This window comes from Salvelinus sp. IW2-2015, linkage group LG20 (genome assembly GCF_002910315.2).
Source record: "Salvelinus sp. IW2-2015 linkage group LG20, ASM291031v2, whole genome shotgun sequence".
Classification (NCBI taxonomy): Eukaryota; Metazoa; Chordata; class Actinopteri; order Salmoniformes; family Salmonidae; genus Salvelinus; species Salvelinus sp. IW2-2015.
This window is the reverse complement of record NC_036860.1, coordinates 44,209,099-44,224,689: the sequence shown is the minus strand read 5'-3', so window position 1 is coordinate 44,224,689 and position 15,591 is coordinate 44,209,099. Positions and strand designations below refer to the sequence as shown.

Here is a 15,591-nt window from a genome sequence, read left to right as displayed (position 1 = left end):
ATATCATATTAACATGTCATTACAAAATGTGTAGAATTGCAGGAAATTTACTTTAACTTTATCACCTGGATATTTAATTTAAAAATCTCAACATTTGTAAGAGAATTCACCAAAAATATTCTGGTGTTTTATACGTCCCAATGTGGGTGATAAGTTAGAGATAACAGCTTCGCTGTTCATACTTCCAAACTTTATTTTTATCAAGCTCTTTTTTTAAATGTTTTAATAAAAATATGTATTACAATAACAAAAAAAACAGGACATCACTACACGTATATTTTCTCTAAAGAAACATAAAATAAACAGAAACAAGAAATAAAAATCACTACACATGACATGTGTTCTTATTTTATTCTCAGCAGTAAGGACACGTCACTGGAACGAACAGCGACTGCGCGGCCTGTTTGAATGATAGCTGATGAACGAATCAGAAATGAGAGTTTACTGAGGGCAGGTGCAAGGCCAATAAACACGTTGCATAGTGTGGTTGGGCGGGAACACAAGGTTGTGAGTATATGTGTAACAGCAACGGAGTGGTAAGTGCCGCTCAAAATAGCTGCAACCTCAACGAGAAATATAATTGAACTGCTCTATGACTCTGTTTGTATGACTATTCTGAAATTAATCACGAGGTGTAACTTTGAGAATAAATGAAAGCAAATCTTCTGTTCATTCATACAGCTAAAGTTAGCTAGCAAGTTAGCATGTAAAAAGAAGGCTCAGCCCTCGTTGAGTTTAATGGAATCTGCACTGTCTATTTACAGGAACGGAAAACCCATCAGATAACTGCCTATTGCGTTTAGCTAGGTCAATACATACATGCAGACTATTTTCTAACACATTAAGCTACATTAACTAGCTAGTTAACGTTACCTATTTAACAAAGGCTGGCTGTCAGATTTGTCACTTATGTTGCTATTTCTTGGTCATTTGTACATACAACACGAATGTCTTAATAATTTGGTTGGTCAAGGCAGAGAAAGAACCAATGATGTGTTGGAAAGAACTGTATGAATAACAAGGAATGTTTGCAGTCTAGACGGAGTTGCATCCATTTCCTGGTTTGATTCTTCGCCACATCAAACTAGAAGTGGGCATGTCCTTATCAGGGGCGATTCATTACACAGATTCTGTTGCAAAACGTCTCAAACGGGGAGGACCTACCTGAATTGTCCAATATAAACGTTAATTTTAGTTGCAATGCTTGGACTAATGCTTACATACCTAGTTGGAACAGACTGAAGCACGTCTTTTAAACCCAGTCAGTGATTTCATCAGGCAAATAATGTTGGTGTAAGACAAGTTGTTAATATATCGCGGTTTTGTGTTTAACATTGCTCAAGTGAGTTTTCCAATAGAATTGGGGTTTAGTTTGTAGACTGAAGCTCCATGTTTTTAAACCCTGATTTACTAAATAAATAATTTATGGAATAGATTTGCCTCATGGCCAATCTACTGACCAAGCTAGTAAAAACTGACTGGTTGGGAGTGTACTTTTTGTGCTGCTCTGATTATTGCACAAGCAATGCAAGTGTGGAAGTTTGGAATGGAGCTTGCTGCCTCGCACCTTCACTGCTAATGTAGATTGTCTTTCCAATAGGGATAAGCCAAGTTATCACTCCCCGTGTGAAGATGACGAAGTTAGGCTTCCTGCGGCTGTCCTATGAAAAACAGGACACGTTGCTGAAGCTGCTCATCCTGTCTATGGCTGCAATCCTCTGTAAGAACACATACACTTTACATCCCTTTCTGTTACTCTACACTTATATTCCATACTATTATTATTAGGGCCATTGTCGTGGACTGATGATGCAACATGTAGTGATGGTTTAGACTTGTTCTTTCTCCCCCTTCTTGTTAGCCTTTTCCACCAGGCTTTTCTCTGTGTTAAGGTTCGAGAGTGTCATCCATGAGTTTGATCCGTAAGTCCACTGCCTTGGTTCCTTAATACTCAGATTCATGGTAGTTTACAAATGTTTTTCTCAATGTTGTTTAAAACCAGAAAAGGAGCATGACCTTGAATGCTTTTCTGCTTCATCCTTAGATACTTTAACTACAGAACAACCCGCTTCTTGGTAGAAGAGGGGTTCTACAACTTTCATAACTGGTTTGATGACCGGGCATGGTACCCTCTGGGGAGAATCATCGGTGGCACTATTTACCCAGGTAGGAATGGGATGACCTGTTCAACACAATACTGTACAGTACTTTACATTATAGGGTGATTATCTAGACATTAAAATGTTCAGCTAAAAAAAGTCCTGTTAAGGTGGCTTTGGGTAATAAAGTCCTTCTGTCACCATTTTTTTCCATCTTATATATATCCTTTCTGTGATTTTTGTTTTGGCCTAAACCACCAATTTTTTGGCAACAGCAAGCTGACACGGCTAGTAGCTAAAATACTTGCCCTTCGTTAACTCTTTCTGTTCTGCCCTGTTCCCCCAGGCCTGATGATCACCTCTGCTGCTCTGTACCACGTCCTGAACTTCTTCCACATCACCATCGACATCCGTAACGTTTGTGTCTTTCTGGCTCCCCTCTTCTCCTCCTTCACTGCAATCGTCACCTACCACTTCACCAAGGAGCTCAAGGTAGGTTGCAGCACACCTGGGTCCTGTTCAGGGGTAGTCTACAACCTGAAAATGCTCAAGAGCTCTGAAATGTACTTGTTTCCATGGCTTTCATATCTACAGTCTATTTCTTGTAGGATGCAGGTGCTGGGCTCTTGGCTGCTGCCATGATAGCAGTGGTACCTGGCTACATTTCCCGTTCTGTCGCAGGCTCCTATGACAATGAAGGTACAGAAATTGCCTCATCCCCATGAACATGCCAGTTTAAAGGACTTGGCCCATGTTGTGGTCTTTAATATAATTTATTGTTTTTCTGTCCAGGTATTGCCATCTTTTGCATGCTGCTGACGTACTACATGTGGATCAAGGCAGTCAATACAGGCTCCATATACTGGTCCGCCATGTGTGCCCTGGCCTACTTCTACATGGTGAGACAAACGCCTCTAAATAAAGAAATGATGAGGAACTTTAACAATCGAGAGAACTTACAAACTGAAAGGTACAGTAACTTAGTCTGTGCTAAAGGTTGTGACACTCCTCTCATGGTGCTCATCTGAAAGAGGCTTTCTTTCACTGCGTTCAAGATGAAGAAAAAATATAAAGCGGTGTGTATCGTTATAATAGGATGGCGCCGGAGAAGATAGCAGACGTTTTACGTGCCCCAAACCGATTGTGGGTTTTTTGTTCGTTTATTTGCGTTGTTTGTAACTTATTTTTAAACTTATTTTGTACATAATGTTGCCGCTACAGTCTCTTATGACCAAAAATAACTTCTGAATATCAGGACTGCGATTACTCACCACAGACTAGCAGAATCCTTTTTTTCTTTTAACAAGTCTGACGAGCCCGACGCGAACGATATACTGCTTTCTCGGGAACAGGCCCAGATCCCCGTGATTTGCATGAAGAGGAGGTGGAGAAAAATGGACCGGAGGTCAGGCTGCCTTCTGAGAATTCGTAGGCGATTGAATAAACCCCCACTTCCTTCCATTCTGCTAGCAAACGTGCAATCTTTGGACATTAAAATAGATGACTTACGTGGAAGATTAAACTACCAACAGGACATTCAAAACTGTAATATCTTATGCTTCACGGAGTCGTGGCCGAATGATGACACTATCAACATACAGCTGGCTGGTTATACGCTGCACCGGCAGGATAGAACAGCAGTGTCTGTTAAGAAAAGGGGCGGTGGACTATGTATTTTTGTAAATAACAGCTGGTGCACGATATCTAAGGAAGTCTCGAGTTATTGCTCGCCTGAGGTAGAGTATCTCATGATAAACTGTAGACCACACTACCTACCTAGAGAGTTTCTGTATTTTTCGTAGCTGTTTACATACCACCCCAGTCAGAGGCTGGCATTAAGACAGCATTGAATGAACTGTATTCCACCATAAGCAAACAGGAAAACGCTCACTCAGAGGTGGGACTTTAATGCAGGGAAACTTAAATCTCTTTTACCAAATTTCTATCAGCATGTTAAATGTGTAACAAGAGGGGGGGGGGGACTCTGGACCACCTTTACTCCACCCACAGAGATGCATACAATGCTCTCCCTCGCCCTCCATTTGGCAAACCTGGCCATAATTCTATCCTCCTGATTCCTGCTTACAAGCAAAAACTAAAGCAGGAAGCACCATTGACTAGATACATTTTAAAAAGTGGTCAGATGAAGCAGATGCTAAGCTGCAGGACTGTTTTACTAGCACAGACTGAAATATGTTCCGGGGTTCTTCTGATGGCATTGAGGAGTACACCACATCAGTCATTGGTGTCATCAATAAGTGCATCGATGACATCAATAAGTGCATCGATGACGTCGTCCCCACAGTGACTGTACGTACATACCAGAAGCCATGGATTACAAGCAACATCCGCACTGAGCTAAAGGCTAGAGCTGCCGCTTTCAAGGAGCGGGACTCTAACCCGGAAGCTTATAAGAAATCCCACTCTTCCCCCCGACAAAGCGTCAATACAGGACTAAGATTGACTCGTACTACACCGGCTCTGACACTCGTCAGATGTGGCAGGGCTTGCAAACCATTAGACTACAAAGGGAAGCACAGCCGAGAGCTGCCCAGTGACACGAGCCTACCAGATGAGCTAAACTACTTCTATGCTCGCTTTGAGGCAAATAACACTGAAACATGCATGAGTGCACCAGCTGTTCTGGAAGACTGTGATTACGCTCTCCGCAGCCAATGTAAGACCTTTTAACCTCTCTGGGATTTGTGGGACGCTGGTGGCACTCCTGGGAGTGCCACCAGATGAAGATCAAAGGTTAGTGATTCATTTAATTGCTATTTCTGACGTTTGTGAGTCCTCTCCTTGGCTGGAAAATGTCTGTATGGTTTTCTGTGGCTAGGCGCTGTCCTAACATAATCGCATGGTGTGCTTTCGCCAACAGCCAATGAAATTGCAGGGCGCCAAATTCAAACAGAAATCTCATAATTAAAATTCCTCAAACATACAAGTATTATTCACCATTTTAAAGATAAACTTCTTGTTAATCCAACCACAGTGTCTGATTTCAAAAAGGCTTTACGGCGAAAGCACACCATGCGATTATGTTAGGACAGCGCATAGCCACAGAAAACCATACAGACATTTTCCAGCCAAGGAGAGGACTCACAAACGTCAGAAATAGCGATTAAATTAATCACTAACATTTGATCTTCATCTGGTGGCACTCCCAGGACTCCATGTTACACAAATGTTTGTTTTGTTCAATAAAGTCCCTCTTTATGTCCAAATACCTCCGTTTTGTTCGCGCGTTTAGTTCAGTAATCCAAAGGCATAAAACGCGCTCCAGACGAAAAGTAAAAAAAGTTCCATTAAAGTTCGTGGAAACATGTCAAACCATGTATATAATCAATCCTTTGGATCTTTTTATCATAAATATTCAATATTTCAACCAGACAATACCGTTTTCATTAGAAAGGAAAGAGAACGAACGGCGCGCCACAAGCGGACACGCGATTAAACAACTCATGGCTTTCAGCTGAGCCACTTACTCTGAGTGGTCTTATTTTCTCACCTTTCACAATAGAAGCCTGAAACAACTTACAATTTACATTTTAGTCATTTAGCAGACGCTCTTATCCAGAGCGACTTACAGTAGAGTGCATACATTTTATTACATTTTTACATACTGAGACAAGGATATCCCTACCGGCCAAACCCTCCCTAACCCGGACGACGCTATGCCAATTGTGCGTCGCCCCACGGACCTCCCGGTTGCGGCCGGCTGCGACAGAGCCTGGGCGTGAACCCAGAGACTCTGGTGGCGCAGCTAGCACTGCGATGCAGTGCCCTAGACCACTGCGCCACCCGGGAGATCTGTTGACTGTTGACATCTACTGCTGCCCCCTATCCCAATGAAGTTAAACAGGTCAGCATTCACAAGGCCGCAGGGCCAGACGGATTACCAGGACGTGTACTGCGAGCATGCGCTAACCAACTGGCAAGTGTCTATACTGACATTTTCAACCACTCCCTGTCTGAGTCTGTAATACCAACATGTTTTAAGCAGACCACCATAGTGCCTGTGCCCAAGAACTCTAAGGTAACCTGCCTAAATGACTTCCGACCCGTAGCACTCACATCTGTAGCCATGAAGTGCTTCGAAAGGCTGGTCATGGCTCACATCAACACCATAATCCCAGAAACCCTAGACCCACTCCAATTTGTATACCGCCCCAACAGATCCACAAATGATGCAATCTCAATTGCACTCCACACTTCCCTTTCCCACCTGGACAAAAGGAACACCTATGTGAGAATGCTGTTCATTGCTACAGCTCAGCGTTCAACACCATAGTGCCCTCAAAGCTCATCATTAACCTTAGGACTATGAGACTAAACACCTCCCTCTGCAACTGGATCCTGGACTTCCAGACGCGCCCCCAGGTGGTAAGGGTAGATAACACATCCGCCACGCTGATCCTCAACACAGGGGACCCTCAGGGGTGCGTGCTCAGTCCCCTCCTGTACTCCCTGTTCACTCATGACTGCACGGCCAGGCACGACTCCAACACCATCATTAAGTTTGCCGATGACACAACAGTGGTAGGCCTGATCAATGACAATACAGCCTATAGGGAGGACAGAGACCTGACCGTGTGGCGCGAGGACAACAACCTCTCCTTCAATGTGATCAAGACCAAGGAGATGATTGTGGACTACAGGAAAAGAGGACCGAGCACTCCCCTATTCTCATCGATGGGGCTGCAGTGGAGCAGGTTGAGAGCTTCAAGTTCCTTGGCACCCACATCACCAACAAACTAACGTGGTCCAAGCACACCAAGACAGTCGTGAATAGGGCACGACAAAACCTATTCCCCCTCAGGAGACTGAAAGAATTTAGCATGGGTCCTCAGATCCTACAGCTGCACCATCGAGAGCATCCTGACTGGTTGCATCACTGCCTGGTATGGCAACTGCTCGGCCTCCGACCGCAAGGCACTACAGAGGGTAGTGCGAACGACCCAGTACATCACTGGGGCCAAGCTTCCTGCCATCCAGGACTTCTATACCAGGCGGTGTCAGAGGAAGGCTGTAAAAATTGTCAGACTCCAGCCACCGTAGTCATAGACTGTTCTTTCTGCTACGGCAAGCGGTACCGAAGCGCCGAGTCTAGGTCCAAGAGGCTTCTAAACAGCTTCTACCCTCAAGCCATAAGAGTCCTGAACACCTAATCAAATGGCTACCTAGACTATTTGCGTTGCCCCCCCTCTTTTACACCGCTGCTACTCTCTGTTGTTATCATCTATGCGTAGTCACTTTATTAATAACTCTACCTACATGTACATATTACCTCAACTAACCGGTGCCCCCGCACATTGGCTCTGTACCGGTACCCCCCCCCCCGTATATAGTCTCGCTATGTTATTTTACTGCTGCTCTTGAATTACTTGTTACTTTTATTTCTTATTCTTAACTGTATGTTTTATTTTAACTGCATTGTTGGTTAGGGCCTCGTAAGTAAGCATTTCATTGTAATACAACACTTGTTGTATTTGGCGCAAGTGACTAATCAAATTTGATTTAATATGAGGAAAAATGTTAAACCAACTGAACACACCCCTTATGTCTTTGTCTGTAGGTGTCCTCCTGGGGTGGCTATGTGTTCCTGATCAACCTCATCCCCCTCCACGTGCTGGTCCTCATGCTCACCGGCCGCTTCTCCCACCGTATCTACGTGGCCTACTGCACCGTCTACTGCCTGGGAACCATCCTCTCCATGCAGATCTCTTTTGTCGGCTTCCAGGTAAAAAAAACAACGTATTCTTTCCCTTCCTTCGCATAGACACAGCAGCTGCCCAGACGTTGCTCCAACTGGAGCAGTCTGTTGTTAGACTGCATGTCCATTGCATGTTATCTTGTGAAGACAACATGGGTCCATGAATATGATGGCCCAATATGATTATTTACAATGATTAAGCCATTATATATTGTATGATCAGTCATTTTTGCTGGTGGAGAGATTTTGGGAAAAAACACACACACACACACACAGTTCAATCAACTCCTTGTCTCCCTCTCATTACCAATTGAAGCCAGTGCAGTCGTCTGAGCACATGGCAGCATTCGGGGTGTTTGGCCTATGTCAGATTCATGCCTTTGTGGACTACCTGCGCAGCAAGCTAAACACCCAGCAGTTTGAGGTCCTCTTCAAGAGCGTCATCTCCCTGGTGGGCTTCGTACTGCTCTCTGTGGGCACCGTGCTCATGCTAACCGGTAAGAGGCTCGCCAAGGATCCACTCAGTAAAATACGCTCATTCAAGTCCAGTTAAAATATTTGAATGAAAACCAATACTGCTGTATTTGAATTCAGGTCTGCCACTCAGACAGGCCTGGGCAATGCCTCTACTCTACTCAGTAATGTAGGCTTCTATTTACAGGCCTGTATGGTCGTTCAAAGCTTGTTTGTTGTTGTTGAACCTGTAATTTACATTTCTCTATCAACACAATTCCTCTATAAATTTGAGATTCTCCAGATTTAAAATGCCTTTTTTAGGAACATACTGACATGGTTAAGATTAAGAAAATGCAAAACAGTATACCCATTAAGTATCAGGACTACAGTAAGTGATTTGGTAGTGCCTTTTTATTTGACATGACTTGACTGTTGTGATTGTTGCATTTCTCAGGGAAGATCTCCCCCTGGACGGGTCGTTTCTACTCACTGCTAGACCCATCTTACGCCAAGAACAACATCCCCATCATCGCCTCTGTGTCTGAGCACCAGCCCACCACCTGGTCCTCCTACTACTTTGACCTGCAGCTGCTCGTCTTCATGTTCCCAGGTACATAGATTATTCTCAATCAGTCTCGAATGTCAGAATCTTGCTGGTGAAATTATTTTTAGATGAATGGATAGATCAGAATACCTTTGGGACAAAGGTACAAAAATCACTTGTGAAGAAAAACATTGTGCTGCTTTAATGAACCTGCGTTGCTTCCTCCTGACAGTGGGTCTGTATTACTGCTTCAATAACCTGTCTGATGCAAGGATCTTCATCATCATGTATGGAGTCACCAGCATGTACTTCTCAGCTGTCATGGTAAGTCAGCTAGCAGATTACCTCTAGAATGAGAGGAATATTTGATACCATACATTTAAAATATTCCAATATTTCTGCTGTTGTGAGTAGTACTTGCACATGGTACCTAACTGTCAGAGCTCTAGGGTTGCCATGATACCAGAATTCAATACTGATACCAGGTTTAGTTGCAAAATACTCAACCAAAATTATACTCGATGTCGAAATGTTACCACACCAAGAAAAATAAAGCGTATTGGCTAAAGTCACTGAATAACCGACTGTCCTTTATTTTTTTAAACATTGAACAATATGTTGATAATGGTTAGAACTACTGAAATAACAGATATTCTATTTTATATTCAATTTCTTTCAAAAATTAAACCAAATTAAATAACAGAAGAATATCTTAAAATGTCCTTATGCAAAACTGAGACTCGGCGCATATAAAATAATTTTACAATGGCCATTAATATTGGATCAAATTACATTAATTTGACCTATGATTCATTACAAATAAATAATTGTATGTATTAATTGAATAGTTTAGTTCCAAAACAACGCACTTTGAAACTCATTTTAAGTTTACACACAATGGATTTTATACAGCATACTACCATTCCGAGTGCATTTCAACTCCCAGGGTGCAATGCTCCGCCCAGGGCTGCTGGCTGGCTAGTGGCTACTGCTAGCAAGCCCAGACAAACAAAGTCGTTTAATTTAAATATATTGCTGTCATAGCTAAATGAGTGCATTTCACATTACTTTTGGGTTGTGAGAATTATAATACGATTACATGAATGTCATGCTGAATATACTGTATGTTTATGTCATTGCCACTCAAAAATAATTAGAATTTAGTTGCTAGTAGAATAACATTACAATGCAAAATGTCATGTTTAGAATCGTTTGTCATTTTGCAACTAAACATCCCTTGCGCTGCTTTATAATACCTTTTGCATAGTGGTTTCTGTGTGCTGGCCCTCATCTGCTCTGTAAGCAAAATATTTTCAGTTCCCCACGATTACATCGGGGAGGGGACTGTGGATCGTTCGCAGTCCTTTCGTTAGGCACACGCGATATCTCAGACAGCACTGGCCTGATTTTGATGAAACTTGGGTGAATGAATTGTCTTGCCATAGAGATCCGGATTTACAAAATTACACCGATTGGCCCAAGGCGGGAGCTATAGTTATTAACTGAAATTTGTGTCACACCAGAGGAAGAGGCGACGCTAGAGTAGGAACTGGGCCCAAAATCTGTCTTCTCCAGCAGGTGGTGATTTCTTTGGCACATCACATGGAGTACAGGGAGTGGATTAGGTAAAAAAAGACTGGTACCCAGTGGTGTAAAGTACTTAAGTAAAAATACTTAAGTCAGTTTTTTATTTGTACTTTACTAATTATATTTGACTACTTTTACTTCACTACATACCTAAAGAAAATAATGTAATTTTTATTCCATACATTTTCCTTGACATGAAAAAGTTATATTTCCAATGCTTAGCAGGACAGGAAAATTGTCCAATTCACGCACTTGTCAAGAGAACATCCCTGGTCATACTGCCTCTGATCTGAAGGACTTACGGATCACAAATGCTTACACCGTACCCAAACTGGCCGCAAATTGATTTTGTCCCCCCACACCAAACGCGATCAYGACATGCAGGTTGAAATATCAAAACAAACTCTGAACCAATTATATTAATTTGGGGACAGGTCGAAAAGCATTAAACATTTATGGCAATTTAGCTAGCTAGCTTGCAGTTGCTAGCTAATTTGTCCTGGGATATAAATGTTGAATTGTCATTTTAACTGAAATGCTTAAGGTTCTCTACTCTGACAAGTAATCCACACAAAACGGTCAACCGACTCGTTTCTAGTCATCTCTCCTCCTCCCAGGCTTTTTCTTCTTTGGACTTTATATGGAAATTGGCATCTAACTTTCATAGTTACCACGACGACCGACCGAACTCAGTTCATCTTTCAATCACCCATGTGGGTATAACCAATGAGGGGATGGCATGTGGTTATCTGCTTCTATAAACCAATGAGGAGATGGGAGAGGCAGGACTTGCACCACATTCAGCGTCACAAATAGAACTGACTTCTATTTTAGTGAAGCATTCTTTTTTAAACAATTTTTTGCCGGATTAAAAATTTCCAACATTTTGGTTTGGCTATTTGCTAGTCAGCTTGTCTATAATTAGATACATGCAGCTTCTCTTCTGTCATTATATGTTGGCCGAGAAGACTGAATAAACCCTTGCTCACCAGAATGTCATAAATCAGTAGAATGAATGCCTCCATCTAGTTGACATGGGTAAAGTTCTCTTTCAGCTCTGCTTCTTTCACGGAGCAAAGCCATTTAGGGGCTTGGTATAAAATGCAATAACAAAAAAAATATGAAAAGGTGTTCTGTGCAAAATATCCAAATGACATCAGTTTGACCGGTTGTAAGGTAATTCTCACAGCTTTCTATTTCCTAACATGTTTTTGATAAGATTTTAATTTCAGCTTGGACATATATTTTGTGCTTTTATGATACTAATAAAGATGGATACCATCTGTAGTGGTGCTAACTGTGCATTTGAATTATCTCAAGATACTGAAATAAATCCTCTTTCCCAAATCCTGTTCCAGGGTCAAAATTTAGCCTACATTTGGTGTATCATTTTACTGTAAGAAATGCTTACTTCTGCAGGAGTTATATTAAGGCTATGTGAGAGGTTATAGACCTGTAGTCAGTGTCCAGATATCAGTTTCCAATTAACCCATCTGAACAATAGGCTACAGTTCCCTTGATGTGCCATAGGCCTATTTGAAGTCCCCGTCTTGTGACTCTCAAATTTGTATAGCGCCTCACAATCACACATAACATGCTATCATCCTATTTTACCACTTCGACAAATATTTCCCCAAACATTACTTTTCTGGCCCTCCCTTTATTTTCACCTCTCAAAAAAACTCAATGTAGCCTATAGCTATCAATTGCAATGTGAGATTAGGCTTCCCCTATTGCCTGTTGTGCAAGCAGATGAGCTCCCAGAAAGAGACTACGGAGCAGGTGTGTTTAACTGATCCAGCTGCTTCTCTCCTCAGGTGCGTCTGATGCTGGTCCTGGCCCCAGTCATGTGCATCCTGTCAGGCATTGGTGTGTCCCAGGTCCTCACAACTTACATAAAGAACCTGGATATCAGCCGGCCAGACAAGAAGAGCAAGAAGCAGCAGGACGCCACCTACCCCTTCAAGAACGAGGTAAGAGAGGAAGGATACTTCAAATTGTATTTGTCACATGCGCCGAATATAACAACCATGCTATCTACAAGGGTTACCGGTACCAAGTCAATGTGCAGGGGTATGGGGTAGCTGAGGTAATATGTACATGTAGGTAGGGGTAAAGGTACTATGCATTGATAATAAACAGAGTAGCAGCAGTGTGTGTGAATGTTTGTTTATATTACCGAAATGCAGCGCTGAGAATGTATCCATTGCTACTGGATGTCATTCCAACTTTTGATAAGGGCTGATAAGGGATCTCTAGGCCCAGTCCAGTAACAACCGTTAAACCCTAGACACTTGTATAGATCTGAAAGTCTTTCTAGTATTTGTTCCACTGATATCCTGTACCATTTTGTCCTCCAGGTGGCCAGTGGGATGATTCTGGTCATGACCTTCTTCCTCATCACCTACACTTTTCACTCCACCTGGGTGACCAGCGAGGCCTACTCCTCCCCCTCTATTGTCCTGTCAGCCCGCGGTGGAGACGGCAGCCGCATCATCTTTGACGACTTCAGAGAGGCCTACTACTGGCTCCGCCACAACACCCCAGTAGATGCTAAAGTGATGTCATGGTGGGATTACGGCTATCAGATAACGGCTATGGCCAATCGAACAATTCTAGTGGACAACAACACGTGGAACAACACACACATCTCCAGAGTGGGCCAGGTGAAGTGTTTTTTTGTATTGATGACTAAACATGAGACTGATAAGTGGGAAAATCCTATCATTTGTTAATGGCTGCTTGGTACCTGTGACTGCTGAACTTCAATTAAACTGTTTCTGTTGACCGGTAGGCCATGGCGTCCACTGAGGAGAAGGCCTATGAGATCATGCGGGAGCTGGATGTCAGCTACGTCCTGGTGATCTTTGGTGGACTAACGGGGTACTCCTCAGACGGTATGTTTACAAAGCCAGTGGAAACTATCAATGCCCATCACCCTATGGATAATCACTTTGTTGAATTATTACAGAATTTTAACATATTTCAGATTACATTATTTAACTCATGATCATTAGTTGTCCATTAGATGGAGCACTTTTTGCATGTCCATAAATAAACTTGAATGTCACTCATGCTTTAGGTCTGCTAACACTTCCTCTGTCCTCTGTGCAGACATTAACAAGTTCCTGTGGATGGTGCGTATAGGTGGTAGCACAGACACAGGGAAGCACATCAAGGAGCACGACTACTACACCCCCACTGGAGAGTTCCGTGTGGACCGCGAGGGCTCCCCCGTCCTGCTCAACTGCCTCATGTACAAGATGTGCTACTACCGCTTCGGGCAGGTCTACACAGAGGCCAGTGAGTAACCCTGCATGATTATAATCCATATGGCAGGTCTGCTCTGAAACTATCTAGTATCAGGTATGCTTGTCTGACATCATCCTCTATCCCTTCAAACTAATATCCTGTTTCTCCTATGATTTCCTGAAGTATCAGAGTGGTATTATACCTCATAACATGTCTCCACAGAGGACTGTGTGTGAAAATATTATATTCCTCTTCATCTTGGCCCTAGTCCTGATTTTCTAACCCTTGTTCCAGAGCGCCCCCCTGGCTATGACCGAGTACGAAACGCTGAGATCGGCAACAAGGACTTTGAGCTGGATGTGCTGGAGGAGGCCTACACTACAGAGCACTGGCTGGTCAGGATATACAAGGTAAACTTTCTTTCTGTGACTAATGTCTTACTCTCCTCTGTATTTATTCAGTCCCGTCCATAGAGTATCAGGCCATTCCAGGGGGTTATTTATATGAAATGTCTCTAGTCGAATGTGTTTTCACCTTATCGGCTCAGGTATTCGAGCCAGTGACGTTTCCGTTACTGGCCCAACACTCTAACTACTAGGCTACCTTCCATTACATGTAAACCCCTCAAACTCCACTCTGGACCTCGAAGCCAGTCACACTGCATTTTTTTTATTGTTCCTCCCCTAATCAGGGACTGATTTAGACCTGGAACACCAGGTGGGTGTAATTACTTATGAGGTAGAACAGAAAACCAGCAGGCTACGGACCTCTTAGGGTAAGAGTTGAATACCCCCTGATGTACACTTATTTTAAACAACACATTATTAACACTGTCCTGTGTTTACCCCCTTGAGGTGAAAGATCTGGATAACCGAGGGCTCTCACGGACGTAAAGCCCTCCAACCCGTCATCGTTCATGCACCTCTTTTAGCACACAGCACTGAAAAGCCTTCCCCTGTGGTCTAACTTTTTCATTTTGTTTGTAGAATTTTTTTTTTTTTGTACTTACTAATGTGGAGTCTCTCGTCTGGGAATAGGAGGTGGTGTTTCATAATGTCCAATCAAATATCAAGGAGTGATTTCTGCAATCAGTGGCCAAAAGAACGAGCTTTGAATTTTTACAATTTGCTCAATTAAAGAGGCATAAATGTGACAAAATGTTATGTTGTCTGTCATTTTTTTGAATTTGCTTTGCACAGTACAATGCAATCTTTGGCAGATTCGTTTTTCCCAAGAGCTTTATAGGAGTCAAGATTTGGCAACCTTTTCAACACATAGTTTTAATGATTTTGCTTACTGAATACCAAGACGACGGTATGATTTGAACTGTGGGGGAAAAGTACTATATATGCAGTGGTAACTGTGGTCACATTTCACAGAAAAGGAACACAAAGGTTTTTCTAAATGGGTCACCTACACTGTATATAGCTGCAGTTACTCAAGGTTCAAAAGCCTTGTTCACATTGGCAGTTTAAGTGACACTTTTTAAAGAAATGCATATCCAATTCTAATCTGTTCTTTTTCCTGCAGTCTGATCAGCCAAAAAGCACATGACATCTGATATTTCAAGCCACAGATGGTTAATTAGTATAGACTGTTATTTGGCACATCTTGTCGCTTGCTCGCTACTCTGAAAGTTTGACAAAAACATGTGGTAGCCAACTAGCTTGTTAATTGTTTACAAACAAATTAGTGAATGTGTTAAAGCTTAACAGCCACAGCAGTCAACTAGCTAGCTATCCAAAAAATGACTATTTTTGAAAGTTGGTTAATCTTATCTTTTTATGCTTTAAATGTTCTTACACTATGCTTTTAACATTCAAAGCAACTGGGAAATGTCCATGGCAGGCATTGTCACCTTAGCTTGCTACATAACTTCTGAGTGATGGTAAGCACGGAGCACTACAACCAATCAACATACTGTATGCCATTGCACA

The 15,591-nt window shown here is 42.5% G+C and overlaps 1 protein-coding gene across 3 annotated transcripts; it reads left to right on the top strand.

The window, feature by feature from the left end:
• Positions 1-454: 454 nt before the first annotated feature.
• On the top strand, positions 455-14,812 carry LOC111981700 (dolichyl-diphosphooligosaccharide--protein glycosyltransferase subunit STT3A). 3 transcript variants are annotated; one of them, XM_024013100.2, is made up of 17 exons: positions 455-536; positions 1,601-1,720; positions 1,862-1,922; positions 2,045-2,166; positions 2,446-2,591; positions 2,708-2,798; positions 2,892-2,998; positions 7,678-7,842; positions 8,132-8,312; positions 8,726-8,881; positions 9,048-9,139; positions 12,220-12,375; positions 12,763-13,068; positions 13,197-13,299; positions 13,517-13,705; positions 13,949-14,064; positions 14,509-14,812. In XM_024013100.2, exons 2-17 carry the CDS (start codon positions 1,633-1,635, stop codon positions 14,545-14,547), a joined length of 2,118 nt encoding a protein of 705 aa, XP_023868868.1. In that variant the 5' UTR covers positions 455-536; positions 1,601-1,632; the 3' UTR covers positions 14,548-14,812. The 3 variants fall into 3 exon arrangements, with proteins under 3 accessions (XP_023868868.1, XP_023868867.1, XP_070305520.1); XM_024013099.3 differs by lacking the exon at positions 14,509-14,812 and having other exon boundaries at positions 13,949-14,213; XM_070449419.1 differs by lacking the exon at positions 14,509-14,812 and having other exon boundaries at positions 532-604; positions 13,949-14,213.
• The last annotated feature ends 779 nt before the right edge of the window (positions 14,813-15,591 follow it).